The 27,485-nt window shown below is 50.1% G+C and overlaps 13 protein-coding genes across 13 annotated transcripts; 6 read left to right on the forward strand and 7 right to left on the reverse strand.

Moving 5' to 3' along the window:
- Positions 1 to 151: 151 nt before the first annotated feature.
- ASPBRDRAFT_45903 (oxidase ustYa family protein) lies at positions 152 to 1,413 on the forward strand. The gene is made up of 5 exons (XM_067625510.1): positions 152 to 490; positions 558 to 692; positions 746 to 864; positions 922 to 1,003; positions 1,097 to 1,413. Exons 1-5 carry the CDS (start codon positions 217 to 219, stop codon positions 1,375 to 1,377), a joined length of 891 nt encoding a protein of 296 aa, XP_067476819.1. The 5' UTR covers positions 152 to 216; the 3' UTR covers positions 1,378 to 1,413.
- A 2,740-nt stretch (positions 1,414 to 4,153) lies between these two features.
- Positions 4,154 to 5,100, reverse strand: ASPBRDRAFT_182601 (uncharacterized protein). The gene has a single exon (XM_067619977.1). The coding sequence runs from the start codon at positions 5,032 to 5,034 to the stop codon at positions 4,219 to 4,221; it is 816 nt and encodes a 271-aa protein (XP_067476820.1). The 5' UTR covers positions 5,035 to 5,100; the 3' UTR covers positions 4,154 to 4,218.
- Positions 5,101 to 6,271: 1,171 nt separating this feature from the next.
- ASPBRDRAFT_57217 (uncharacterized protein) lies at positions 6,272 to 7,649 on the forward strand (the record flags this gene model as incomplete). Its single annotated transcript, XM_067627712.1, has 2 exons — positions 6,272 to 7,549; positions 7,602 to 7,649. The coding sequence occupies 2 exons, from the start codon at positions 6,272 to 6,274 to the stop codon at positions 7,647 to 7,649; spliced, it is 1,326 nt and encodes a 441-aa protein (XP_067476821.1).
- A 1,535-nt stretch (positions 7,650 to 9,184) lies between these two features.
- ASPBRDRAFT_198224 (uncharacterized protein) lies at positions 9,185 to 9,926 on the forward strand (the record flags this gene model as incomplete). Its single annotated transcript, XM_067621186.1, has 2 exons — positions 9,185 to 9,442; positions 9,522 to 9,926. 2 exons carry the CDS (start codon positions 9,185 to 9,187, stop codon positions 9,924 to 9,926), a joined length of 663 nt encoding a protein of 220 aa, XP_067476822.1.
- A 492-nt stretch (positions 9,927 to 10,418) lies between these two features.
- ASPBRDRAFT_130801 (uncharacterized protein) lies at positions 10,419 to 12,353 on the forward strand (the record flags this gene model as incomplete). The annotated part of the gene is made up of 4 exons (XM_067618258.1): positions 10,419 to 11,310; positions 11,383 to 11,533; positions 11,605 to 12,016; positions 12,063 to 12,353. The coding sequence occupies 4 exons, from the start codon at positions 10,419 to 10,421 to the stop codon at positions 12,351 to 12,353; spliced, it is 1,746 nt and encodes a 581-aa protein (XP_067476823.1).
- Positions 12,354 to 12,548: 195 nt separating this feature from the next.
- Positions 12,549 to 14,893, reverse strand: ASPBRDRAFT_32402 (MFS transporter; the record flags this gene model as incomplete). Its single annotated transcript, XM_067623011.1, has 4 exons — positions 12,549 to 13,921; positions 13,975 to 14,244; positions 14,304 to 14,598; positions 14,876 to 14,893. The coding sequence occupies 4 exons, from the start codon at positions 14,891 to 14,893 to the stop codon at positions 12,549 to 12,551; spliced, it is 1,956 nt and encodes a 651-aa protein (XP_067476824.1).
- A 111-nt stretch (positions 14,894 to 15,004) lies between these two features.
- On the forward strand, positions 15,005 to 16,187 carry ASPBRDRAFT_67458 (YbhB/YbcL family Raf kinase inhibitor-like protein). The gene has a single exon (XM_067628895.1). It carries the CDS (start codon positions 15,306 to 15,308, stop codon positions 15,939 to 15,941), a length of 636 nt encoding a protein of 211 aa, XP_067476825.1. The 5' UTR covers positions 15,005 to 15,305; the 3' UTR covers positions 15,942 to 16,187.
- A 267-nt stretch (positions 16,188 to 16,454) lies between these two features.
- Positions 16,455 to 17,060, reverse strand: ASPBRDRAFT_130822 (uncharacterized protein; the record flags this gene model as incomplete). Its single annotated transcript, XM_067618261.1, has 1 exon — positions 16,455 to 17,060. The coding sequence occupies one exon, from the start codon at positions 17,058 to 17,060 to the stop codon at positions 16,455 to 16,457; it is 606 nt and encodes a 201-aa protein (XP_067476826.1).
- Positions 17,061 to 17,444: 384 nt separating this feature from the next.
- On the reverse strand, positions 17,445 to 19,301 carry ASPBRDRAFT_281909 (Zn(II)2Cys6 transcription factor domain-containing protein). The gene has a single exon (XM_067622483.1). The coding sequence runs from the start codon at positions 19,205 to 19,207 to the stop codon at positions 17,618 to 17,620; it is 1,590 nt and encodes a 529-aa protein (XP_067476827.1). The 5' UTR covers positions 19,208 to 19,301; the 3' UTR covers positions 17,445 to 17,617.
- A 761-nt stretch (positions 19,302 to 20,062) lies between these two features.
- ASPBRDRAFT_130876 (putative citrate synthase) lies at positions 20,063 to 24,400 on the reverse strand (the record flags this gene model as incomplete). The annotated part of the gene is made up of 11 exons (XM_067618268.1): positions 20,063 to 20,742; positions 20,795 to 20,914; positions 21,186 to 21,486; positions 21,550 to 21,932; positions 22,113 to 22,419; positions 22,466 to 22,733; positions 22,894 to 22,966; positions 23,017 to 23,099; positions 23,146 to 23,895; positions 23,948 to 24,145; positions 24,189 to 24,400. 11 exons carry the CDS (start codon positions 24,398 to 24,400, stop codon positions 20,063 to 20,065), a joined length of 3,375 nt encoding a protein of 1,124 aa, XP_067476828.1.
- Positions 24,401 to 24,889: 489 nt separating this feature from the next.
- Positions 24,890 to 25,413, reverse strand: ASPBRDRAFT_131017 (GFA family protein; the record flags this gene model as incomplete). The annotated part of the gene is made up of 3 exons (XM_067618286.1): positions 24,890 to 24,970; positions 25,027 to 25,235; positions 25,293 to 25,413. The coding sequence occupies 3 exons, from the start codon at positions 25,411 to 25,413 to the stop codon at positions 24,890 to 24,892; spliced, it is 411 nt and encodes a 136-aa protein (XP_067476829.1).
- Positions 25,414 to 25,529: 116 nt separating this feature from the next.
- Positions 25,530 to 26,347, forward strand: ASPBRDRAFT_282086 (uncharacterized protein). Its single transcript, XM_067622485.1, has one exon. The coding sequence runs from the start codon at positions 25,789 to 25,791 to the stop codon at positions 26,200 to 26,202; it is 414 nt and encodes a 137-aa protein (XP_067476830.1). The 5' UTR covers positions 25,530 to 25,788; the 3' UTR covers positions 26,203 to 26,347.
- ASPBRDRAFT_282097 (uncharacterized protein) lies at positions 26,218 to 27,174 on the reverse strand. Its single transcript, XM_067622486.1, has one exon. The coding sequence runs from the start codon at positions 26,977 to 26,979 to the stop codon at positions 26,494 to 26,496; it is 486 nt and encodes a 161-aa protein (XP_067476831.1). The 5' UTR covers positions 26,980 to 27,174; the 3' UTR covers positions 26,218 to 26,493.
- Positions 27,175 to 27,485: the final 311 nt, after the last annotated feature.

The following is a 27,485-nucleotide window of genomic DNA, read 5'->3' on the forward strand; positions in this document are numbered from 1 at the left end:
AGCCGAAGGGCCTCGGTCTAGTAGGCCACAGTAGGCGATCTGTTCGGCTCGCCTTGCCGTTAACAAGCTTACAGCGTCTATCGAATCGCCCCATATTCCTTGCTGCCTCGACAAGATCATGCTCAATGTGATCAGTGCATAAGTGCCATGGTTGGAAGCCCAGTTACCATCGTTGCTTTCAGCCCTTCATCTCTTTCTTCGTTCGCACCAGACACAATGCCCGTTGGCAAGGAAGATGAAATGAACAGCCCAGATCGACCGTCGATGGAGGACAATCCTCTCTTATTTAGCAGTCACGCAGCACTTCTGAGCCCCGGCGGAGACAGAGAATATGGAGACGAGCCTTGCTCCTACTGTCAAAAAAGACGATTCCGGCGTATTGGCTGGGTAATCCAACTTCTTTTATTAGGAATTAATGCCGTATGGGCTGGTTTCAATGCCACTGTCAGGGGGGAAGCGGACAGAGGCCTTAGTGCAACTACCGTTTTCTGTGAGTGCAGTCGCGAGACCGTGTGTACTGATGTCGATGGGCTCACCTAACTCTGAGTATACGACAGCACCGGCAGCAGAGGTTGTTCAGTACAGGAAGGAAAATTGGGACCTTTCTGTAGACAGGACCACCCCATATACTAAGGTGCCCCCTGATGGAACAGTTGACTATGAGTGGGATCAGATTTCTATGGGCGGCAAAAGTGAGTAAAACTCGAGTATGCCCACCATGGCTCCAACCTAACCATTGTTGAAGTTGGCTTTTTGCGTATACAGAAAGAAGACCTCGACAAGATCGGTGAGACGTCCGTTGAACTCGCCGATGGGAGCGGATATATGGTTGGCTTGGAGGTATTCCACCAATTGCACTGTTTAGTAAGTGATAGATTCGCTCTTGGAAGTATGCGCGCACTAACGCGTTAGTATTCTTAGAACTACATCCGAAAGTTTCTGTACAATTCAACCTACAATATTCGTGAGGAAGATGAAAATGTTTCACCTGATGATCATATCCGTAAGTGTCTCCTCGATGAGCAGCCCACCGGAAACTATGACGAAAGCCTGCTTGTTCGGATGATGGATCGTTGACCATAGAGTCTTATGCCAGCACACTGCATTGACTCGATAAGACTCAGCCTTCAATGCCAGGCTGACCTAACTTTGATCCCATTCAAGTGGGTCTCTGGTTATCTCGAGCCTTGGCCGGACTTTCATACCACCCATCAATGCAAGAACTTCGAGAAGATCCGTGAGTGGGCGGCGGCAGAGCAACCGGATCTGCGCGGCAAATTGGTCCATCCGGAACTCGGAGTTGTCACTACTGATAAAGCACTGAACGCGTCTGCGCTCCCTGTACATAAAGGCGACGTTGATTTTATTAGTGGATAGGTTGGGCACAGAGATAGATTGGAGCCATATTAATCACAATTGTCCTCGACGTATGTGGTACCATGTGACGATTTCTAATTGTAGCCGTCTCGCCCTCCCCGGCTGAATAATAGAAGCTGGCTGCTCAGTAACGAATTGGGATATTCTTGCTATCCTAAGCTGCACTTAAGTGCAGCAACAAATATAGCAGGCTTTAGAGCCATAGATTGGATTACTCATCTTGGTGCTGGGAGTCCCACAAACATTGGCAAGCATCTACGATATGCTGTCGCCATTGAGGCCCATAGAGCTTAGTTGCCGCACAGATAACACTGAGCAGTATGACTGCGTCTCAGAATACACTTCTAAATGAGGTAAAGAGGGAAATATTTCGTGACTACCCCGCTTCGTCTCGACTTGCCTTGCGCTCTAGCACCAGGAATGGTAGGTCGAGACGAGTACCTACAGCTTGCATGCAGCCCCTTCTATCCGGGGCAATATCACTACTGTTCAAGGTTGAGCATTCCTTACTTGTGAGAACCGGCGATTGTGCATGTCCACGGCCCTATCTGTCATCAGGGATATAAAACCGCATAACATTCTCGCTCAGCTCGAGCATTCCTCTGGCAGAAACACTATCTACGATTACACATTTAGCCATTGGTATCAATTCTCTTCGTCCTTCTCCTTTTCATCCACTATCAATTGCCACACGGCTCCTCTCACAAGGCTCCTCCATTTCATCCACTATCAATTGCCACACGGCTCCTCTCACACGGCTCCTCCAACATGAGACTGACAAGCATCCTCGGCCTATCCTTTGTTCTTGCTGGCCTGACTGTCGCAGCGCCTGTACCTGAAAAGAACGCGTATCTCATCCTTTACCCGGGGTAAGTCCAACAGACTCAGATAGTAGCAGCTAAGACTTGATAGAGCCTTCATGGCTAATGCACGAGATAGATTGTGAGTCTGGACCATGTTCATTGCAAGGCTGCAGGCGTAATACTGATTGGGTTGGTCAGAGATGATGAGGCACCTGAGACCAGCGAGGTGACCAGACGGCTTGCGGAGAGGTCGCCCGAGAAGAATGCTTATTTGATTCTGTATCCTGGGTAAGTGCTGCGTCAGTCCAAGATATACTTATTGTTGTTTGGCTGTGCTTACTCAATACCTTTCAAACAGACTGTATGTAACGCATTTTAATATGCATATGCCTGTTCCCCGGGCATCATCTTCTCTCAAGTCTTACCAACGGTCGTGCTAGTGATGATGAGGAAGCCACTAAGGCCACAATTAAGCGGAGTGTTGCCGAACGATCTCCTGAGAAGAATGCCTACCTCATTCTTTATCCCGGGTAAGAACACTGATTGTGAGCTTTGTTACTTTGGTCACAGGCTAACAAATGCGGCTTCTTGGATAGACTGTAAGGTTTACCCTACATCTTTGTTCCGTGATCTTCTCATAGTCTTGCCGCCTGATGAATAACTTTATCGCATTCAGGGAGGATGAAGAAGTCGCCGCCGCCGTTAAGCGCGACATCGCTAAGCGATCCCCAGAAAAGAATGCATACCTGATTCTCTATCCTGGGTAAGTTCGAACTAGGTGCTTTTTCTACCTCCGGGCACCTGAAAGTTGATGTACGATGTATCTGACGTATTACATGTTTGCAGACTGTGAGCAACCTGATTTAATGATCTTATCCATATTTGATCACCATCAGAAACTAACGGGCCAGTAGTGAGGACACTGCCGAGCAAGACGAGTCTGCTTAGTGTCTTAGGGCAGCAGGATGAGCATTCCAATGTCCACATAAGGCAACCTTTTTTTTTTTTCTCTTCTGTGAAGGTGCTCGTGATGGAACCACGTATTGTAGTGTGAGGAACATCCACTACTTTGGGTTATACAATGATCGTTGGGCGATTGACCTCCAGTCTGAAGACGATGTGGGGAGTTTCTCGACAGACACATACAAAGCAATCATCGGTACTAGGTATCTATTTACAAGAAAGTTCTTTGAAAGAGCATTCCTGCTTCAATAGGTATCACGTATAGTAAATGAGACTGCCAAACTCAAGTGTTCAGTAGAAGACAAAGATCTGCGTCTGAACAAAGAATATATACGTTTATCCCATCCAACTACACAATCACCGACTGGGCACCCCATCATCAATCAAGAGCCCTCATCATAGGGAGGTGATTATCCCTAATCGCTGAACAGTTCCACCAGATAAAAGACTTATGGGCTGTACATAGCATGATACAGCCAGTAATGTAGCTCAAGTCTGGTGTTATCGGTTGATCCTTGCCCTATGGCGGCGTGGCACATAATGGCAGTGACGGGAAAGTCTAAAGGTCCCGACGAGAAGAGTACGGACGTGCGTATCAGTGTGCAAATACGCCCAAACAGCTACCTCAGTCGCACTGAGAACCTGCAACTGAGCGATTGACATGATGTTGTTCTAGCTGAATCGCCGATGATGCATGCATAAGGAACATACCGGAAGACACCTGGGGTGAGAGATTTCTGCCGGGGCCTCAATATATGGAGGGCGTCCATTGGAAGATGCGCGTCCTCAAAAACCAGGGCAGTTGCTTGGACTAGCGCATACTGCTGGCTAAACACACCGATTAACCGAAACAGCCTTGCATCAATAGAAATACATCCCAGATAACTCTGACCGGAAACTTCACTCCGTACTATCTATGTATGGATTGATAGCATTGACTACCAATAGCTCTCCGCCGGGCTGACTGGAATGCTGAAGATACAGCCTTCACAGTTGTTGAAGAAGATAGTGTACATTTTATGTGTGTTACAATTGTGGGGAAGAGATCAGGCGTTTATATGTTAAGTCAGGTGTCTCAAGTAATAGATTGAATCACAGGTGGACGCGAATAATACAGATCCCACATAAAAGAGTCGCCAAGCTGCTCATATCCAGGCACCTGTGAGCCACGCCAGCGTACTTTCATCCAGCCGACATCCTCCTCTGTACACCCCTCCAGTGGCTCTTCTGGTGGAGGTGGTCCCCCGCGTTCCGCTAGCTCTTCATCCAACTCCTCCGGTTTCCATTCAGCGTTCACCAAACGAACGAATCCTCCGTTTAGACCATCCTCGGAAGTACTCAGGATCGAATCCAAGGCTTCTTGGTCAACCATGATAAAGAACCGGTACCTGCCGTTCTTCAAATGCAATAGCTTGCTGGGACCAATTCCTTGTTCCTCTACTACCGCGGTCATGGCCCATTTGTTAAAATTCTGACGGAGAGAGACAACCGTCGCACCCTCGAAAGAGCGATTTTCCAAGACCGTTGGAGCAAAGCTACCCAGGAGATCGAGACCATTGTAAAACCTAAGGAATTCTTCGACGCGCTTGTGAAGCCGGACCATGAATGTCTCCCACCCGGAGTCACTCTGATACGTGCATCGATAGATCACGAAACCCCATGTTTTGAACTTGTCTTGGTCGAGAAGTCTCTCGATGTTGTCGGCACAGTTCATCCAGCTCTCGAGTTCGGGAGTTCGTCTAGAGGGAGCATTTCGGAAAGGGCTGAGAGGTGGTGTTATATGCACAGGGCGGATCTTTCGAGCGGGAAGGCGAATGAGATTGCACCGGCGAGGAGGGAAAGTGATTTTGTTGCTTAAGTGCGGGCTACGAATGATAGTCCTTGCAATCATGGATGCGAAATGCTTTGGCTTATGGTCACTGGCAGATCAGGGAGCGGGAAGTATTGGAGAAAATAGGTGGACTCTATTTCATGGTCTTTGAATCGCGTCGGGGTGGAAGTAGTGGAGGTGGTGGAAATAAGGGCGGCTCTAGTTAACGTTAGTGGATCTGATTGTTTATTGGCCACTTCTCGCCGCCTTCCCAGCAGTTTACGGGGGGCTCGATTGTCCTTCTTTCGAGTGGAATATACAGTAAGAGGATCAAGTTGAATTCCGACCATCTTTATGCTCATGTATTCAGACGTCTTGGGAATGGTTTCAATTGATAATGCTCCGATCCTGTTCTACACCTGCCTCGTGCCCCAGCAGTTTCCGCTCGTTTCAAGCTGCTATTTCCCTTGGCTACAACGTTCATAACAGAGAACTCCCGTGCTCTTGTTCATGTTGCCTTCACGATGATCAGATTAAGTTCACAACGAACGAATGTCAATCTCATCCAGCGCCACAATTGGCAGAACATTAGGACATGGAATTCGATACGAGATCACTGTTGTCCTAGAAGCTAAGTACAGGCCTATTCCACCCAAAGCTAATAAAATGACAGTTTGAGTAGGACAAAACTCGTTAGACTTTTACCGAACAATATGGTGAAGAGTCCACTGAATGGCTGCTCGTAATGTCGGAGTGTGATAAGACCGGTTGACGACTTGGCAGGCTTCCGTATCATTCACATGGGTTTCTAATTGGTCACATCGGGGGTATTTATTATCGACGACCCGCCTTTAGCTTCTAATATCATCGCACCCCCGCCCTGGACATAACTTGGGCCTCGGATGATAAGGATCCCCTCTTCGCCTGAATGAAGATATGACTTTTTGGACAACTATATTAACCTGCCAATTGAGCTGAAATAGGGCAGGACTTAGGTTTGACGAGTAGATTGCACTTAAACATGATCAGAACACAAGTTCTGTTGCTTAAAACCTGGAGGGAAGCCGCCAATCCTCCAAAGTGGACTAGTGATGTCTTGGTGTTAGAAAGGCTTTGCAGAGACGGTGGGGTTGCGCGGCCGGGAAAATTCGCTCGGATGAAATCAGACCCTTTCATCTTATCTGATCATCTGATTATCTCTACCCCCTCCCCATTCCTCCGATTTTCTTCTTGAACGTCTTTGGATTTTGAAGTACACCACCAGTTTCATACTCAACTCAGACTCGATTATCGTCAACAATTGTTGACTCCCAACTTCATGGCCAGCGAAGGCCTCCCTAAGAACCAGGACCTGTCCGATCCCGAGACCCAGTACATCCTAGAGGGCAATGCCAGATTCCGCCGACTAGGATGGAAACGCCTCACGATCATTTCCATCGTGGAGGCAATCGCCCTGGGGAGCTTGGGTCTACCCTCTGCCTTCGCTACGCTGGGCATGGTTGCCGGTGTCATCCTCACCATCGGTATCGGACTGGTAGCGATGTATGCGGGCTATAACATCGGACAAGTGAAGTTAAAGTACCCCGAGGTCGGACACTATGCGGACGTCGGTCGGCTTTTGCTAGGGAATGTGGGATCCAAAATCTTTGTGGCCAGCTTTGTCGCCCTATTGATCTTTGTCATTGGGTCTCACTGCTTGACCGGCGCCATTGCGTTCCAGACCATCACCGAGAGCAGCGTGTGTTCTGTGGTCTTCAGTATTGTCTCTGCTGCTATTTTGATGATCCTCGCCATTCCTCCGTCGTTTGCCGAAATTGCCATTCTTGGTTATATTGATTTCGCTTCGATCATCTTGGCTATCGGAGTTACCGTGATTGCAACGGGGATTCAAAATTCCGGTTCCTCTGGTTCTATTGATCATACCCCCTGGTCAGCATGGCCGATGGCAGGGATCACTTTCTCGCAAGCAATTGTGGCCACCAACAATATTGTCTTTGCTTATTCGTTCGCGGGCTGCTTGCCGTCGTTCATGGAAGATATGCATACCCCGGAGGATTATACTAAAACCCTCTGGTGGCTAGGAGGCATTCAGATTGTCATCTATACATTGACAGGATCGCTCATCTACGCTTTCGTGGGCCAGGAGGTGCAATCTCCTGCATTGTTATCAGCTGGACCAGTCATTTCAAGGGTGGTTTTCGGCATAGCCCTTCCAGTCATCTTCATCTCCGGCTCGATCAATGTAACAGTCGTCTGCCGATACATTCACGGCAAATTCTACCATGATTCGGCTGCCCGCTTTATCAATACTCGGAAAGGTTGGATGACGTGGTTGGGTCTCATAACACTTGTTATCATCCTCGCTTGGATCATTGCCGAGGCTATACCGATTTTCTCGGAGCTGCTTTCCATCATCTCGGCTCTGTTTGTGTCGGGTCTGTCGTTTTATATTCCTCCCGTGATGTGGTTTGTGCTTTTGAGGGAGGGCGCTTGGTACGAGAGACATAATTTGCAGCCGGCGGTCTGTAACTTGGTGGTCTTTATTGTTGGTATGGTTGTTTTCGGTTGCGGTACTTACTCGAGCATTGCTGAGCTGGTAGGTGGGTTCCCTGTGGATATATGGTCACATGCTAATATGATCTTTCTAGGTTCACAAGTTTCAGTCGGGGGAGATAAGCAAGCCTTTTACGTGTTAAGAGAATTCAAGACCTAAGATACGAGGTGCAATGTACCCCGAAAATTTCACGATATTGTGGAGGTAGGGTGATCGGGCACATATTCTCTTTTTGTTAGAGTGTTACAAAGAATACAATAGACGGTTGAGATGCAGGTAATGTGTGTATATACTAGTTTATGCTATCTATCTGTTATAGGTGTCACTCTGAAAATATGGGCATTGCGGTTGCCGTGCTTCAATCACTGGTTAAACCAGAGCAAGCGGGAAAGAAAAAAAAAAAAAAAAAAAAAAACTCTATCTATCCGAAAATCAATCCTCAAGCTATGCCTTTAATTCCTTCCTCGTAGCTGTTTTCCTTTCTATTAAACATAACCATTACAATTGAGTCGTTCCAGCTTGGTCCACTCTTCATCCAGCGTGTAAAGTCAGCTGGTCTTTGAACCATAAATGTGGGTGGAATGAATAGCAGTATCAGCTGTCTAGTCGGCGATGTCTCTTGTTGGATAGGTATAGCTTACTCGAAAGAATCAGAACAGATAAAATACTAAAATATTGGTAGTATTGGTAGTATTGGGAAAGGTTTGCTTATACATAACCGGGCACATTTTCGTTAACAGTCTGCTGAGTGTAGCCTTATGAACGAGGCATCAATCGGCATCGTAGGGGATACGATGGAATAACTCAACAACACATCAAAAAGACTCGCAACAAGTATTCTTCGTCATATCATCCCTTGACCTCCAAACTCGACAATGGAGCTTTGGACCAATCCTTCATACGGCACACGACATCATAAGTCCGAAGATGTGTTGCAGTCCCTAGGCATCCACTCCCATTGTATGTGTTGCCTGCGGTCGCTGCATCGGATATCCTCCGTGGCCGGAGAATAGCAGACAAGTTCAGCCTCATACGCCCCACGACATGAAGACAATTCCACTGCCGAGCCAAGCATCCTCACAGTTATCGTGGAAGGAGAGTCCGATTGGACATGTTTCACTGACGACCCGGTTAGGCACAAGACTAGTTATGCACTAAGCACGTTGAAAAAAATGAAAGTGAACTGAAGCAGGCATCACCGCGACCCCTGCAGGCAGCATCCCCAGTCAGTCAGTGTCTAGTCTAGGCCATCAGGGTCCAAGCTAAATAGCGCTTCCTTCCACGGGGCGTCGCTAAAGAAGTTGCCTATGCCAGCCAAATTGACGGATCGAACCGTCGAATCCGCCCCATCCAAATTAAACGAACCACCAATGCGCATGCGCGCTGGTCCCTGGAACGGCCCCCACGAGCTTCAGTATGGGTCTTTTGCCTATTCAGGAACGGAACTCTCTTGGTATGGATTCATGCTAGCAGAATCAGGGAACTTCAATCATGTTGTGAAATCGCAATTTTGAGCGACTTCGGCTCTTACTGCTAGTAGTAACATGAAGGTGTCATGCTATGACTATGATATAAATACCGTTGTCCGACCCGTTGAGGTAGGTCTACTAATTCTGACTCACTCATTCCAGATCTCCAAACACAAGTATCATCATCATCATCATCATCATCATCATCATGATTCCCGCCCTTCTGACAGCTTCCATGCTCGTAGGCTCTGCCTACGCTTCGGCCGTGCAACCCGTTCGCGCTGCCGGAGGATGCACCAACATCAACTCGTACTCCCCGGAGACCGGAACCACCGGATATTTCATGCTTGTCGCCAGTGACTGCAAGAACGTTACTGCTCCGGATCAGGCTTGTCCGATTGAGGGATTCGGCGATACCAGCGTTGTCTTCCGCACTGCTGGGGAGACTGGTATCCATGAAGGATATGTATGTCTACCTCCTATCCCCTTTTGACCAACAACCAGTTAGTTAAACTAGTACTGACAAATGGCTATTTATCAATTAGATTGCCATCGGCTCCCGAAACGACGAGGCCAAAAACCCTATCATCTGCGATGACACCTCCCCTTCTATCCTCAATGGCCTGGTTGAGACCGGCGTGAGCGGCTACAGCTACCAGCCCTTGAACATCAGCTCTATTCCCTATACCGCTCTCCTGATGTGGGGATTGCCCGAGGAGGCGTCGGTTCCGGTCGACTTCTACCATCACTATGTGAACGGCACGCAGCAGGACGGGCTGTTCCTTGGCGCCAACAATATCACTACTTGGGCGATCAAGGAGTATTCCGATTCCGGATCGAAGTTGCCCTACTGGCTTTTCCGTTTGTTGGGACCCGATAGTGAGGATCCTATTACGGGCGCGGCATTGGAGGAGGGTGAACTGGTTACCTATATTAAGGTTAGGTACTAGTTGGGGGCTTGGGATTGGGGAGGATTAATATGCCTGTGGGATATGTGTTCCCTGCGCTATGAGCGGATGATAGTACTATGGTAGAGATACCCGCAGACAGGTCAATCAATATGTCGAACAGACACCCACAGTTCTCTCAATTTAAACTTTTTTCTACATTCCTTGATTCAATCTGCCGATGTAGATCAATAGTGGACCGGACATATCGTATGCGCGATTGCATCACGCGTGAACTATTCTTCGATCTCGTGGTTGACACCTGCGGCAATCGATCGATCGGGGTTCGCAATCTATGCCGCCGCGGTTCTTTTCGATCGCTTCGCATCGCGATGAAAGGTTGCCTTTTCTACCTGTCTGAAGACGATAGGCGTTTATGTAGTAACAATCATTCGATCTGTCGCTCTGTGATACTTATATGCTGTATAAATGGTGGTCAATTGCCACACCACCCGAAGCTCATGCGACAGTCACAGAGTCCATCTCAACGCCGACATGGACCACTTCGGCGCAGACTCGCTGCGCTCTTACCCATCCACTGTCGCATTGGACAATTGCCCTCCCTCCAACGCGCTTTCACCATGGCGTCAATCATCATCCTCTTCCGCTTGCACCATCGAAGATGAATCGCGGCGAGAGGAGCGCAGACGACGCCCTAGTGAAATCCTCCTCGGGTTCCCTCGTCCTCCGAGCCGTGCGCATATCGCGACGAAGACACTCATCTCGAGGCCGTCGATCAAGACGCTGCGTCGAAATTATATGGTTCATGAGCTGCCTCTTCTCCATCAGCCTAACCCTTATTATGAGGAATCTGACACATTCAACCCTGTCTCTGACCCCGGCTGTTCTTATGATCTGATTGCGCCGCTACACGATACGAACGAGACTGCACCACTTCATGGTCTCGAGCGGCTTGCCGATCTTGTCTTTTCGTCGGAGCATATGCTTACCATTTTGAATAACCCGCGCTATCTAGCGCAGTTCCGCGAGTTCCTTCTTGAGGAGCGTCCACGCTCCCTGCAATGTCTGACTTACTATTTAACAGCGCGCAAGGCCCTCAAGGCAATTGACTACGCGAACGGCTTGCTACGATGCTTCGTTGATGATGCGCCCCTAAGATCATTGTCAGGGCAGGAGATCGGAGTTATTGCCCATCCGGCGCTGCAGCAGCGCGTACAGGAGGCCTTGAAGGTACTTACGGACGAGGAACTCCCGGCGTTTATTACTTCGCGCTGTATCGCGATTACGAGCCGAGTGGTGGAGGAGAGGGTCCGGGGGACATTACCGATGAGGTTTCAGAGGACGGATGAGGAGAAGGCGTTGGCAGAGGTGTTCTGTCTTACGGATCCGTCGAGACGGGATAATCCGATTGTTTTTGCTTCGGAGGGTGAGCAGTCCCCAACACCGAGAATCTGTTATCTCTTGGTTGACGTCTGGTGGTTGTGGTGATGGGGTGTAGAGTTCCATCGCACGACGCAGTATGGCATGGACTATGTCCTTGGACGGAATTGTCGGTTTTTGCAAGGGCCCAAGACCAACCCTAATAGTGTGAGGAGAATCAGAGAGGCATTGAAGGCCGGGAGGCATCATTCGGAGCTGTTTTTGAATTAGTGAGTTGCTTTCACTCGGTGGCATCAGACACGAGAGGCGAATTTTCTATGCTAATAGTTGCATCTGGCAGTCGTCGCGATGGCTCTCCGTTCATGAATCTCCTTCAATGTGCCCCATTATGCGACAGCCATGGCAGAGCGCGATACTTTATTGGGGCGCAGATAGATGTCAGCGGATTGGTCATGGACGGCGTCCAGATGGAATCGCTGCGAGATCTGCAAAAGCAACAGATGGAGGATGGTATGGGAGAATCTGAGGCGCCGATTAGTGTCCAGAAAGATGAGTTTCGCGATTTAAGTGAGCTGTTCAGTCCACGGGAGCTGAAGGTTACCCAAGATGTTGGAGGGACTCTCTTCCAGCCTGTGGCTTCCCCGGCATTTCGTAATAGCTTCCGGACAAGGTGGTCTCTTACTGACGGGGAGGATCCCGTCGAGCAAAAAGATACCAGGATAGGCACAGCGATGGTGGGTGTTTATGAAAATGTAAGTATCCCCAACATAGTATATGGGCAGTTGCTGACTCTTGAAGTATCTTCTCGTCCGGCCTTATCCATCCCTAAGGATATTGTTCACTTCGCCCTCGCTTCAGATCCCCGGGATACTGCAATCTTCTTTTCTGTCCAGAATTGGGAGTAGTCCTACAGTTCGGGATGAATTGCTACACGCACTGATGAGTGGACGGAGCGTCACAGCGAGGATTAAATGGTTGACGAGATATAATGCACAGGGGAGGGACAGATGGGTTCATTGTACGCCTTTGTTGGCGAGTAATGGGGAGGTAGGAGTTTGGATGGTGGTGGTTGTAGATGATGATGAGTGACGTTCACCGTCACCGTCATTTGTGAATTGCACATGAGCACATGAGAGTAACAGTGAATCTAGAGATAGAAGGGATCACGTGGTCACCAGAGCGTGATCCTCATCGATAACATTGGTGACCTTAAAAATTTCTTCTCATTCTTCATCATTCCATAAATCATTTCCGAGATGGTCTATCTTTACCATCCATCTGTATCTACCTGGCAAGCAACCCCTCCACTTCCTCATCCTCTCCCTCTCCCCCTCTCACCACATCCTCTGAGATCTTGACTCCCTCTCTTCTTCCCTTCTCCGCATCCACCATCCACACCAGAGGGATAGGCAATACAATCAACACCGCAATGAAGAAGAACCCGCTCCTCACCTGCCCCGTCGCATCGATGAGCACTCCGACGATAGCAGGTCCGATAAACGAGCTGCCCTTATCCGTCGCAGCGTAGAGTGCATAAAACGCAGCTTCCATACCGGGAGGAATCAACAGTCCAAAGAAACTCCGACAGTACGAGGACAACCCGCCGGAGACAACTCCATGCACGATGGCAAGAGGATAAATTTCCCATGGCTGCTGCAGCCCAATCACGCCCCACTTCTTGAACAGAGGTATGTACGCAAGCATTCCATACAGGGGAATGAGTTCAAATAATGCAATGCAGACCATGATGGTGTGGTTGGACTTGAGACCGAAGTAGCGGGAAACAATAGGCCACAAGAATGCTCCTGCCATGCCGGACAGTGTGGCGGTGATGGAAAGTAGGGCAACCATGGTCGTGCTCATTTTCAGTTCAGTGCGGGCGAAGAGGATCGCTGTGCCGGAGACAGTGGCCATTGCGTCTGACAGGAGGAACCAGGCGACGAGGAAGACGATCACTTCGCGGAGTTTGAGCGCGATTTTGACCGTTTTCCAGAGGGACTTCCACGCGAAGGCGACGAGGTGAAGCCAGATGCGCCAGCGGGGTTGGTGGCTGCTTGCTCCTGTTGAAGTAGATTCGAGGGGTGGCCCGGGACGGTTGCGCAGCCAGCGCCGGCTCACCATGGTGAAGCTGAACCACCAGATACCGACAAGCAGGAGCACAAAGCGCAATGGGAGCGTGCCGGATGCTTTGGAGATAGAGGTCTTGGACAGGGTGAAGAGAAGCAGGATACTAAGAATCTGGACAAAGACTGCGGCACAGTAGCCAAGACCAACGCCCTTGGAGGAGATCTTGGTGGACAGCTGCAGTTCCGGGGAGGAGGTACCGGTTGCCCCGCCTAAGCCGAGCCCGGTTGGAGGGCGATGCTCTCGTTCGACGACGTCAAAGGATGTGCGGGCATGCACGTATTCGCTTTCAGGGTCCAGCTGATGCAGTTCTGCGGCGGTTTCCTTGTTGCTTTCCTGAATGGATGGGTCATTGGCGACGAGCACTGGTAGGAAGGAATTAAGCACGACGAAAGATGAACCGAGACAGACGACTCCAACGACGACTAAGAGTGCACCCAGCACGAATACTGGAGGTGCGATGAAAACAAACAGCATGCTGGTTGCTGATCCAATGAATCCAAACGCGACAAGAAGCGTCTTCCGATTGTTCTCTATGCGGCATTCTCAGTATCGACTTATCGGAGTATAAGGTGATGGGCCATACCATAGTCTGCCAGCGCACTGAACGAGATGAGAGTCAACGCTTGCACCAGAACCGCCAGGGAAAAGGTATACATGGCGAAACTAGCAGTGTTGATCTCCAACCCCATCAATCCAACCACACATTGCTCATTGGTATCGTCGCGACGAAACATTGCTGGGGAGGATTCCTTGGGCGCGGAGGGCGAGCCGGGACCGACACACGGCAGATGGCTGCTTTGAAGGAACCCGCGCTCACGGGCCAATTGCTCCAACGTGAGGGGAAGGAATGAGCCTATACGATATTCTTAGCATTGCAGAGACCAGGATCGGTTCAGGACAGGAGTCACACACCTACGCCGCACACAGCAAACACTTCAGCAGCGATACCATAGGCATACCATCCCCAGATTTCCTGGCGGCTGGTCGGTGTTGTATCCTCGCCGGGATAGCGCGGCGCGCGGGCCTGGCCATCCTCATCCCGAGGAGAGGCCGGCGGGGATGCAAAAGCCATGAGAAGAAGCGGGAATGAAGAGCAGGGGACCAAAGGAACTTCACAGCAGGTCCATCCCAGGGAGAAAACACGATCAAAGTCACATTCGGAGGTCTCGGAGAGCTGCGGAGATGAGACCAGCCATGCGTTGTGCGGCTGAGTCAGCCAGGCAGTATGCACAATTCACACTAATGCACACGACGTCATGGGATCCACTTTAGGCGGTTCTTATCAAATTAAATCAAAGCAAATCAAGCAACTGATCCGATCGATTGATATCGCCTTGGCATGCCGGCTGCACATCGCTCCATGTGCCCTCACTAGGTCCCATGTCAAGCTGGTATATCCTTGTGCTTGTGTTCATGCTGGATCGTGAAATCTGCAGCCATGCTACATGTTCAGACAGCCGCGTTGCCTGGCGCCAGGCTCTCACGCTCATCCAGTGAATCATTTCTCACGGCTTTAGCCCCTTCAAGGCGCCGGCCTTTATTTACGGGGCTTAGAGTATGACTGACGGGTATTAAACTGGCAAGAGGTAACACTCAGCTGTTGCTGTTCTCATGGCAATGCCACTGAGTCTAGAGGCAGCCGGCTACGGGCCGGTTCAGGAGCATTTCCTTGACTGCCTTGAGCCCTTCTCTGTCAACAACACGTCGAGGTTTCTTCTGCCTCTCCTCCTCCTCTACTTCTTCACCTTCCATCCTCACCTTCCCAATACGTATCATCTCTCTACATACTCCTTGTCTTAAACATCTCTCCATACGCCTTGTCTTAAACATCTCTACATACTTCCTCTCTTAAACACTCTCTTTGATCGTTCAAGTCTTCTCCACGTTCCTGACACCCGTTTGGATACCGCAACCATGTTCTCGGTCATCCTTTTCTATCTGCAGCTTTGGCTGTTCAGACTCCTTTACTACGTTCGTGGCCATGACAAGTATCTAGTTTCCAAGTCTGCCGCGTTCGCTCACCTTTCCGAGCCCAATATGAAGTTGGAGGCGCCTGAGTGCGGACTGCCCGGTTGCAGTTTGCTGGACCACCACACTTATCTTGATCTCGAGAAAGGAGGCAGACTACCCGAGTTGCGCTGGAGTATGCCTCGTTCCGGAGAAGCCAGAGAGTTTGTACTGATCTGCGAGGACCCTGATGTTCCTATCCCTACGATGGTCTTTGTGCACGGGTTGTTCTTCGAAATCCCGCCGACTTGCTTTACCGCCTACGATGAGGACGTTGAGGGAAATCCTCATGTTACGGGCCGCCTCACCTTCGCTGGCTGGAGATACGTTCCTAACCTGCTTGGCTCATCCTACATCGGGGCCTCGCCTCCCTACGGTCACGGACACCACCGCTACATTTTCACCATCGTGGCATTGAGCGAGCCCCTTAATATCGCCTGTCCTGACAAAGCCACTGTGTCCGTGATCAAGCAGGCCATGACTGGCAAAGTCATGGGTTGGGGCGAATGGGTCGGAACCTTTCAGCGCGAAATGCCTCAGTAATTCGCCTCTTTGATTCTTCGTCATGTCTCTTCGATTCCTCTCTATGCAAGGTCCTACTTTCGACACGCGTTGGTACACGCCTAGGATTGATTACGAATGGCTACTTGGGATGGAATCTTGATAGGATGTGGTGGATGCACTGGCCGCCCTTGGACTAGTCTTTTGTGACTGATCCTCCTTGAACTGGACTTCTTGTGGCAGGTCTTGATGTGCACTTTTCTTTCTTCTTTCGATACTTTTCTCGACCTGACGTTGTCTCGTGGCTGGCCCTCGTGCCTTGCTTTTCCTTTTTCAATTCTGTTCTTGACTTCTTGTTTTCTCTAACATCATCCCATGCTATGCTTTTAACCAGTTAAGGATCGCATTGAGCTAACACGTCAAAGAGCCTAATCTAATTTATTAACTTTCCTGCTCTCACATAGTATATAGGGTGCCCCTCGTCCTCGTCCTCGTCCTCGCCCGTCGTCGTCGTCCTTCACGCTCCTGCAAGTTCGTATTAGCCACAACCACAGATCAGGGAAGTATAATCCACCTACCAGAACTATCCTCAAACTGCTTCATGAACACTGCAAATCTCTGCATAGTAGCCTCGACCGACGACTCACACACCCGTAGCGCTGCGGGCCCAGCACATCGCCCCCCTCCAACCGCCTCCTTCCCCAACGACCTGAAGATCTTTTGCAATGTTTCCAGCACTTCCAAGATCTTCATCAAGTTTCTCCCTAACAGCGTCCTTACCAGCATCACCGACTCCTTTTCATCCAGCTCTATCTGCCCTAACACGGTCTTGCTCCTCATACAGATAAATTGCGACAACGGCTCCTCGTACCCCAACACCGCCGGATCAAATAACGTGTTCGACCTTGTAATATTATAGGCTATACAGACAGCTTCCAACAGGGAGAGACATTGCTCCGCCAGTGCCGGGATCATCACATATGATGTGTGTGGGCTTTTCCGACAGTCTTGGCATTGCAGTACCTCCTTGCCGTGTGTGTATACCCTGTGGACAATGTCGAGGACCGTGCCGAGTTCAACGACGGGCTGGACCTTGCGAAGCTCAGTAATTATTTGCAGACCGTTGATAGAGCAGGGGCAGTTGGTGGTGGACGGTTCCATTTTCCTTGCGTGCTGGAGCATCTGGTATTCTGTTGACATCGCCGGTGTTGCTCCCTTCTTGATGGGTAAGTATTATCCTTCTTCTCGGATACTGTGTGATGGTGGTGTGGGCCTGGGATATGACTCAATCTAGCTTCATACTTGCCTTCACGTGTCGTTTCCAATTCAAGTACCACCTCGGTGGGTGTGATTCATGGCAGCCTCACATTTCCGATCAACCTTGATGGAATTGACTTTGTTGGTCCAGAGTATCTGGACAGCCTGTTCGTCCGTGGAACATGCTGTCATTCGACCCGCAGTGGGTTGCACAGCTATTGCTGTAACTGGTGGGCTGGTCGACGTATAGAATTGTGGTTTGTATTGAACGCGAGAAGTAGATCCTTGCATGCGCATTGGTCTGGAGACGGTGCTGATTGTATTCTGTTTAGGGACTTCATTCATTGAAAACGAGGACTACAAGCCTAGCAGAAAGCTTCGATCAACGCGACCAGCATTCGAATTATACTAAGGACTTAAAAACTACAGAGACTCTGCACTATTTGCGACAACCCTATGGCCTACCCCCTGGTCATTCTCTTCATCTGCAGCATTACCTCTTCCAGCCGTCTCTCGGTTTCGTGGGTCAGAGAGACGCGAGCCGACGACTCCTGCGTATAGAGCGTGATCCTTTTGACCGTGGACAACAGATCTGATAACTGACTGTACAGTAGCTGCAGGATGCAGAAGAACTTGTCACTAGACTGGACGCAGAACTTGCCCACAACCAATGGACACGCGTCGATTTGACTTCTGAAATGCAGTCCACCACTCCGATACCTTCTGGCCATATTTCCTGAGACATCCTGCTTGCAATCTGGTAGCATATGCTCATGATACCCACTGTACAGTATCCTCTGCGCGTGCCCGGCCTCCCCGGCCGTTATGGCCTCCAAATTGGTCATCAGACTGTCGATATTGACAACAACCACCATGAGTATATCCTTTTTCGTAATGCAGCAGACACAACACTTGAGAATCGTGTCGGATACATTCAACAGCATACGCTGGCAGTGCAGAATATGGTCAATAGACATATACGGTCCCATACGCAATGTTATCGACATCTGTCTGAATGACTCTTGGATCGCGTATTCATGGCACTGGAATTGGTATGCTTGCGGCGCCAGCACGGCTGACACAGGTTTCATATTTCCCGCAGGAAGGTCATATAAGTATGGCCTCATTGCCATCTTAGCTTGGGCAAATGCGGTTGTCTCCGTGGGTATCTGTCTGGTCGGGAGATTATCCATGGTCGAAGGCAGCGACCAAGCCAGTGGATCCTCCTTCAGGTATTTTGCCTCTGATGGAGCATCCATGATGCCATGCATGTGGTCCAATGTAGTGGGCGCGATGAGCGGTGTCTCCTGCATAAATCCTCGCGAAATATGCTTCGGATCTACTGGAGAACGACCACCAGCACTTTCGGGCTTGACGCTGCTCACAATCGAATCCAAGAGTAAGCTTTCCTGTGCGAGATCGACCGGCGGGTTGGCAATAAATTCCTGCACCCAGCTATCGGGGAATAAGTCGAAGCCACTATCTGCGACTGGTCCAATTAGCACCATCCGGACATAGAGTAAGCAGCAGAAAAAGCGACACTCACATAAACCCGTGGGCGTAGCCCCATCCAGAAAGCAATCCCCCGGTAAACTTGATACCGGATCAATCACACCCACAGGGTCCAAGACACTCTGGTTCCCGGCTGCCTTGTCCAACAACAGGAGAGTATCATCTAACACTGTCTCCTGCTCATCCTCCAACTTCATCCTTTTCTTCCTGCTGCTGCTGCTACTGCTGCCACTACTGCCGTTGTTGTTGTTATTATTGCCGTTGCCAGTTTTGGGACAGCTCCGCACTCGCGACTCGCGCTTCCTAGGCCCATCCAGGAACTCTCGATCCCGACGATAATCGCTCTCATCATCGACATCTTTCTTCTTCGCTGGTCGTCCGAGTCGTCGGGATATACTGTAGACGCAGTCAATGTTATGTTTCTGACACCGTCGACAGGCGGGCTTCTCATGACTGCAGCGGATTTTGGCTTGTTGGCAGGCGTTGCAGGTGGAGCGGACTTTGACGCTTTTCGGTAGGGGGTGAGGATGATCGTTCATGTTGAATACTAGAATAGATGGATAGCTAGTATAGGTAAGCCGAAAACTGATAGATTAATTAGAGTAGCAATATTTGGAACGAATACTAATAAGTACCACTGTCCCGGATCCTACCAGGGGTCATGTATATGTATATAGTATACAACACTGCATCAAACTAATCCCTCCGACCCAACACAACACAACACATTGAACACAGATGCTATAAACTAATACTACTACTACCAGACCGCCACGCCACGCCACACCATACCATGCCACGCGCGTCATAGTACACACACACAGACACACAAGTTCCCACCTAATAAGCAGCGTGTTCGGCCGGCTGGTTGAGGTTACATGGCGAGAAAAACAAACACATTCACGTTCCACACGACCTACCACCATTTCTACTACCTATCTACCTACCTCCTTACTTCTCTACCGCTAGGCTGGGACTATTACTTTAGAGGGAAGTTTACCTTTCTGCCCAGAAAGTCAATATTTGATTTTGAGTTGTTTTGTCCTACTTACTACTTTTCTTAGCTTCTGCTTGCTGATGTGATTGGGTAGCTTGGTAGTTTACTTTGTCTGATTTGGGTGGACTAGCCTAGATTGTAAGTGTACTGTGTTGTAGTAGTATATGCTTGTCATAAGTTCAGTTCGTTCTGATTTTGGGCAGCTTTCCGAACGGCTGTCTAGCTAAGTGGCTGGCTGGATGGCTGGCTACAGCTAGTCATTTCTTGGAGGGTTCCGAATGGGGTAGGTTTATCCCTTCGTGTGACCTGGTTGGACTTTTACGGGTGTGGTAGGTGCTCTTTGCGAGTTGGTTTTATTGATTTATTGAAATAACTAGTTGGGTTAGTTGTGTTTATGCTATAGCGCTATCTGAGCATGGGCATGGGCCTGGACCTGGCTTTCTTCTTGGTTGTATCTCATCACTGATGCCATTCCCGTGGGGGATTCGGCGGTTGTATGAGTAGTAACTGCAGCAGTAGCTGCTGCAGTAGCTGCAGTAGTACTTCTAGCTCTGCTGCTACTGCTGCTTCTACTCGCACACTCAACCCATCTCATCGACGTCGTCGTAGGTATAGCCACCCCTCCCTTCCCCATAACACCCCCAGTAGGTAAAGATACCTCATTCCTCACATAAAACCAATTCCCCGCTAGTGGTGTCCCCAACCCCGCTGCCTCTGCAAATAATCTCACGTCAAATCCTGCTCGTGCCTCCACTGTAGGGGGGAATATATGCTCGAAGCAATCCGGGAAGATGTAATCCGGTGGCTGGGTGTACAGAAGGTAGAGGTATCGGTGGTGAGAGTTTGCTGGGGGCTGGGGAGCGATGTAGGTTGCTGATTCTCTGGGGGGGATTGGGGCGTGCGGATTGGGGATGAGTATGTTATTGTCAGATGAGATCAGGTCGGGCTGGTACCAGTGGAGGATGACGGTTGCGGTGGTGTTATTGTTGTAGAGGACGTCCAGGTCAAGGAAGAGGATGGTGTAGGTTTGATTTTGGGGGAGGTGGTGGGTGCTGAGGATTGGGAGGGGTTTTGTGTCTATCATGAGGTGTGTTAGGTGCGTGTTGGAAGAGGAGAGGTGGAGAGATACCTTGGATTTGGAGGGTGTCGCCGGGTTCGATATATGGGGTGTTGGGATAGTGGAGATGAAGGGTCTGAGGGTAGTGTGGAATGGGGATGATTTGAGAAGTGACGAGGTGGAGAAGAAGTACTATGATGAGGAGATAGAACATGATGGTGTTTCAGCAATGGTTAGTACCAGGTGCAGAGCTTGAAAGTGTGCGAGATGCCATAAACGTAGACTTAGAGATTGTTGCTCTTATATTTATCACCATCGACTTCAGTGTAACACGACGGTAAATATCGTCGACCGGTGAATATTGCAATGATCAATGTCACGATTCTGATCTACTACCGGTCTATATCTCTATCTGCACATCTCCATGCCATCCCTTTTATATACATCCACCCCAACAGCGGACATACCACTACCCCTACTATTCCTCCCACCACCCCGTATGTCCATCCAGTCCCCCAGCGAACCATAGCTGGATGCACTAGTCCTGTCGCCGCTGCCCCCAGAAAGCACCGCACCAGGTTATTCGCCGCCATGGCCGTAGCGGGAGTAGCGTAGTACAGATCCACGATCAAAATATTCATTGTGTTATAGGCGGCCGTAATGGAGAAGCTGATGGTGAAAATGAGCGCAAGAGCATGGGAGAAATCCGGCGTGGCTAGGCTCATGAGCGTGGCGTAGCTTAGAATAGACAAGGCCGCGAGAACCTATAACATGGTATCCTCCGTCAACAACATCATCGAGGAAATGTCAAGGAGTGAGGGTAATACCGTCAGAGGGAGACAAATTTGAATCCGGGCCCGCTCGATTGGAAAGGTCTCGTGTTGGTCTGCTTGAGTCAGCGGGGACCCGATCTGCCCCTGTAGACGCCGGTAATTCCAGTCAAGGAGAAGGCCGCTGAAGGTTGTGCTAAGAAGGGAACCCACGCCAGCAGGAACAAAAACCAGACCGATGGCGAGGTCGTTTAACTGGTAGGTCTCCTTGAATTGTGATGGAATCCCAGCCGTGACGGCGTAGTAGCTAGCGAAGAGAAGGCCGTTGGACAGTAAGACAAGCCCGGTAGGGCGGTGCAAGAGAAGACGCAACGTGGAGAGTGGATTAGGAAGCGTAAGCCTCGGAAGGTTCTGGCCCTGCGTACAGGTCGTTACAGGTGCTGGCACACGCGATTGTTTGTACCAGGCCAGCCCCGACTGGTTCCACCCCCGTGGTGGACAGGAGCCATCACCCACAATCTTGCGACAGGTTTCTGGGAAGAAGAGAAGGAGAGGGACAAAAAAGGTCCCAGAGGTTATTGCGAGGAACCAGAAGATAGCCTGCCAGCCAAAATACTGACTCAGTAGGCCCCCAAGAAGAGGCCCAATGGATGGCGTGAGGATGATGCCTAGAGAGGTGATGCCCATATAAGTACCGCGCTCAGCGGAAGTGATTACATCTGCTGCCACAGCAGAAGCGAGCGCGACGGTGCCGCTACTACCACAGCTCTGAATAGCCCGGAGGATCAGAAGCGCTGGGTAGCTATGTTGCAGAGCGAGGGCAATATTACCTGTGATATAGATGATAAAACAAAAAATATAGGCAGGCCGACGGCCAGCTTGGTCGGCGAAAGAGCCCATGAAGGTCGGGGCGAGACCTTGACATAGCTGGCTCGGTCAGTGTAGCTGACTGGTGATAAAGAGGTTCACTTACCATATAGGTTGTGATGGTTAGGTTGATCTGCGTGCTAGTGACATGCAAGTCTGCAGCAATGGAATTCAGAGCTGGATAGTAGATATTGGCGGAGAGTGGTGAGAAGCTGGAGGCCAGCGCAGCAGTAAGAATGATGAGCCGTTTCTGGCCAGCTGTGAAAACCGAATATGGCTTCTTTGCTGGCTTCTTTGCTGGCTGCTCGCTGAGCAGGGGAGTGCCTTCGGTGGCAGGCTGACTCGTTGCCATCAGACTCGCCTGAGCTTGGCGACTGTTTGACATGATCCGCAGCTCTATTACCAAAGTCGGACAACTCAGTTGTTGCAGCTGCGAACACCTTACGTCTGGACGACAACTGCATGCTCGTGAAAACCATAAATTGTTTATCGCCTATGTGACACCTGACGTATATACCACCCGACGATCCTCACAACCTCGGCAGTAGTCTTCCCTCTGTCTCCCCCGTGTAGATGTGCGATGGTCGCAACAACTTGCCGCGTGTCACTGTAGACTGTTAGAAAGTCCCGATATCCTACCGTCACATCACTGCTTACGCATGTACTCTCGCCAATGCGCCATGATGCCCATGATCCGCTGGCTCAGCATAGCCGCTGGGATGATCTCTGGGTCGAAGCCACTATGCATGTCAGTATGAGCCCAATCAAGAATGCCATTCGCCGTACATTGCGGTAAAGACAAACTGTCCGTAGAAGTCACCGTTGGCGTACAGTCCCCGTTCTTTGAAGTAGGCATCATTTGAACAAGCACTGTCAATCCTCTCGGCTAGTTTATAGGGCTTGTCTGCAACCAAGTCTAGATCCTCCAGTATGGATTGGATACGCGGTACTCGCGGGTCGATGCCTTTGTACGAGCGATGGCCAAATCCAAACAGCTTCACGTGTCCCTGCTTCACCTTTTGGATATATCTTGGTATGTTCTCGGGGTGGCCAATACCCTTCAACGTTCTCTGGGCGGATGCTGTGGCGCCGAAATGCAGCGGTCCCCATGCGGAGCCTATGGCCGTGATCAAACAGGAGATAGGATCCGTCAAGGATGATGCTGTGGCTAGTGCAGAGAATACTGTCAATGCCATTCCATGGTCCGAATTGAGAATGGAAAACCGCCGGAAGCAAGACAGCTTGACACGATCGGGCCGACCTGTCTTGGAGTCCACAAGCCCCGTCATCATAAAAAGATTTTCATAATATGACCTCCCCCTCGCTGGCGGCGTAAACTGTAGACCCTTCCGGTGGCTATTCACGAGGCCAAACACCACAGCGTAGGATGCCACCGTTTGGATGATTGCACGGTCGGTGTCTTCGGGGTTATTCCGATACATGTTAGCATCATGCGATGCCGGGATCATGTCAGGGTGACTCGCTAAACAAGCAGACAGGCCAGCAACAATAAGCGGCAACGGCGACGAAGTGTTTCTACCGACAGCCAATCCATCAGCTATGGCAAACCCAGATCGGATTCACTCACGGAAGGCTCTGGATCGTTCTCTGCACGTCATCTGGCACGGCTAGCATGGCCTCTGTCAGTTTGTGGCTCAACTCATTTTTCTGCGGCACCGTCGGATAAGATCCCCAAACAAGGAGATGCAGTACGTCCTCGAAGTCACTTTCCCAGAGTTGCTCCAGACTGTAGCCGCGGAAGAGAAGCAAGTTCCTCTCATAGTCCCTAGAGCAGTCAGTTCGTTCCGCCACTGCAGTGGAACTCGTACGAGAAACTTATGGCGGTCTCCACAATAGTCGTATTTCTCAATCCAGGGTCATGTACCCTGAGCCCACCAGCGACCTGATCTGCACGGTCGGTTCCCGTTCTTGGGGCTTTGATCTTCTTGAGATCCATGGCCGAGACCGCGTTTCTCCGGATTGGAATTTCATATTGTACATCAGTGCGCGAGTCTTTGACATAGAGTATCCCGGAAGACATGTATTGACGATGCGATGGTTCGTAGTCGGTCAATTATTCAACCTCTGTTGCATCGATGTACTGCAGTGCAGACGTTAGCATTATTTAAAGATCGCCTGGGACTGCTTGCATTTGCTGACCACCGGGACATTATGCCAGCAGTCCCAGGGTGTTTCGGGTTCCCAAGGTTTCCGACAGTGTTGTTCTCTGCTCACTCGGCCTCTTGCGGAGTAATTTTCTCGCGTGTATCGCAATTAGCCACGGTGTTACGTGCCTTTATTTCGTCGTGGCACGCCCATTTTTGATTGCCACTGTACACCGACTGTTAACACTGGTAGGCAGATCTGACCATCTACACATGCCTCTCAGCGATCGGAAAAGACTGGTCGAAGGGATTGATATTCCAAGAAACGATAATAAATTCAGGTGAATACAGTTTGTTTCATTAACTACATTGCATAATTTTCGTCATATCATAGCATGTCTTGCCAACCTCCATTCAGTGTTTGCTTACTCGGGCATATGCTTGAAAGGCTTGGCCAGGTGCTCCTGGCAGAAAGGAAGCTTGCTAACAGTCCAAATTTCGGTGTCCTAGAAGGGAATTTGAATCAGTATGGAGACCACTAGACGGGATTGCAGAGACATACCGGCTTAAGGTTTTTCTTGATCTCCGTGTCTAAAGTACCAGCCTTCAGAGCAATGATTTCTGGGGCCGCGTCGGGATCGTGCGCAATGGGGGAGCCGCATTCCGAACAGAAGAGACGGTGCACCGCATTGCCGGAGGATCCCATTCCAGACCACTTCTTGATGGGGCCATTGACGGTCAGTTTCTCCTTGGGGACAACGGCAACTAGAGCTGTTGGGAAGGTTAGTCAACCATGGTACGGCCATGCTTAGATCAGAGGCCACTTACAGTAGGTTGACCCGCTCTGACGCTGGCAGTCGTCACAATGATCGTACCCCACGACGAGGGGTTCCTCGACGTCCACCTTGTAAGTGACAGCCTTGCACAGGCAGTGACCGGACAAAGGCATTCTGGCAATAATTGGATGGGGATTGGGAGGGTGATGGTGGAGTCTGATTGGAGAAGAGGCGAGATTGAAAGCGACCAAGGTGCTCACGAGATGAGGACCCTCGAGAAAAGGGAAGACGAGACGGCGTATTTATAGCTCACATCGTACCCTCCCCACGATGCTAAAACGATGGTCACCCAAGGATCCGGATGGGCGATAGAGAGCAAGAAGCCGTTCTCGTTGACGACATGGCTGGATGGCTGGAAATGGCGCTGGCCGCGACCGTCTGAATAATTTGTCATGGCCTGAAGAGGGGGGCGCGCCTTTGCGTCACGGGACGAGCTCTGCTTCGTTCGTTCTTCTGCTCCATTCCCCACTCTCTCGTCCCTCGATGCGATGCACGCCTTCCTTCTTTGTTGCGCCTCAAAAGAAACTTTTGCTCTCGGCCCCTTGCTCACGTCTCGGACTCCATTCCCCAGCTGGCTCATCTTGGTCCCAGCAGGTTTCACGGCTGTTGGTGCGGGAGTTGCGGAGTTACGCCGGAACCCAATCACTTCCACACTGCACTGCCCTGCACTTTCACCAATAACCCTCCAGCCGCCCCATATCAATCAGGATGCTGATCATCCACTTGACATGCCGCCAACCCGAAATGGTGTGGATGGTTGTTCCAATAGACGTGTCGAATCTCGTTCACAAGCCATGCTGACGGGTCCATGTACAGTCCTGGTCCCTCTTTCCGTCCTACTGTTTCCGGACAAAGATTTGCCACGCTTGACCCCGGAGATGACCGGCGAGGTACACTACTAGTTGGTCCATAAATCATGGAGATTTGAGATAACTGGTCCCGAATGGGCGAGCACAGGCCGCCGATCGCTGACCGACAGCCCCGCGAGTCGGTAGGGGAACCTGCTGAGGACATCTCAAACCCCATGAAGTATCCGGTCAACCGAGTTAGAGACTCTCCATTCAATACTCCACACATGGTGTGAGCTCCGACTCAAAGAGTATGTGTTTGTGCCGGAAAAAGCAATTATCTGCTCACCGATGGACCAAAATTTGGGCGAATGTCAGGTCTGGGCGGGGTATCCCTGCTCAATATCATGAGTCAGGTATGCAGCACATTCTCCTGGAAGGCTTGACACATTGTCCATAGGCAAATGTCATGTTTGATCGGTGAACCGACCTATCGTCTGCTTGATTCAGAATCTCGTCCTCTGGAGCACCACCATGGAGCGGCACAATCGATCGACATGAAGAGCATGTACATCGTTGCCGAGCGCAAACACTCGCAATCGCATTGAACATCATCCCTGGGTTTGTTCGGTCTAAATGGCCTAGACTACAGTCAGGTATATGCTGCTTACTCCTGGGACATGGCGCTAGAGTGCAGCAGGATGCGCGAGTCCCACATAAAGTTGGCGGAGAGCATGACAGTGCAACATGTGTGGTTTGAAGCAGACCTTCGGATGTGACAGCTGCAGTGTACTGAAGGTGAACTGCACTCATGCGGTTTCTGAAAGGAAAAGGCCGATTGGCATTTCTGCGGAGATATAACCTTTCAGGGTAGGTATAAACGCACTTCATCACTTTGCATATGCAAAGCCACGCGGATTAAGCACCCCAGCCCAATTATTGTCTTGTAGTCCACTTTTAAGTGGAATAGTGTATGGTGAGCGAAAGGCATGCGAGAATTAGGATTGGAAAGGCGAAATGATAGGAGTGTTCGATGATCACACATGAAGTAGGTGGATCTGGCAAGCTATCAATGGTTCTCCAGACTTCTTCCGTGATAGTCAGTTGTCGTAATCTACGTGAGTATACGAAGTAGAAAAAGAAGTATCCTGGTGCGAGGCTGAGCTTATAACACGGACATCGCTGTCCTGTGAAACATCATAGCTAGTTACTATGTTATGACCTGCTAATTGATCCAAGTAAATATTTAGTTTACTAGCTTACACAAACAGTGTGATAGTATTATTTACAGGAGCATCGATTCTGTGGCTTTATCTCGCGTAGGGTAACAAATAAGCTCCTTCTTAGAAAATATGGAAAAGACATCATAACAACATTCATTTTGGAACCTCCATCAT

The sequence above is a fragment of the Aspergillus brasiliensis genome, assembly GCF_001889945.1.
Source record: "Aspergillus brasiliensis CBS 101740 unplaced genomic scaffold ASPBRscaffold_10, whole genome shotgun sequence".
NCBI classification, from domain to species: Eukaryota; Fungi; Ascomycota; class Eurotiomycetes; order Eurotiales; family Aspergillaceae; genus Aspergillus; species Aspergillus brasiliensis.

Excerpts from the sequence above, each read along its gene's own strand:
- ASPBRDRAFT_67458 (XM_067628895.1), top strand. The coding sequence starts at position 15,306 with ATGTTCTCGGTCATCCTTTTCTATCTGCAGCTTTGGCTGTTCAGACTC.
- ASPBRDRAFT_282086 (XM_067622485.1), top strand. The coding sequence starts at position 25,789 with ATGCACGCCTTCCTTCTTTGTTGCGCCTCAAAAGAAACTTTTGCTCTC.
- ASPBRDRAFT_282097 (XM_067622486.1), bottom strand. The coding sequence starts at position 26,979 with ATGAAGTGCGTTTATACCTACCCTGAAAGGTTATATCTCCGCAGAAAT.
- ASPBRDRAFT_182601 (XM_067619977.1), bottom strand. The coding sequence starts at position 5,034 with ATGATTGCAAGGACTATCATTCGTAGCCCGCACTTAAGCAACAAAATC.
- ASPBRDRAFT_281909 (XM_067622483.1), bottom strand. The coding sequence starts at position 19,207 with ATGAACGATCATCCTCACCCCCTACCGAAAAGCGTCAAAGTCCGCTCC.
- ASPBRDRAFT_45903 (XM_067625510.1), top strand. The coding sequence starts at position 217 with ATGCCCGTTGGCAAGGAAGATGAAATGAACAGCCCAGATCGACCGTCG. Across the intron at positions 865-921 it reads TCCACCAATTGCACTGTTTA|AACTACATCCGAAAGTTTCT; the intron begins GTAAGTGATAGA and ends TAGTATTCTTAG. Across the intron at positions 1,004-1,096 it reads TTCACCTGATGATCATATCC|CACACTGCATTGACTCGATA; the intron begins GTAAGTGTCTCC and ends GTCTTATGCCAG.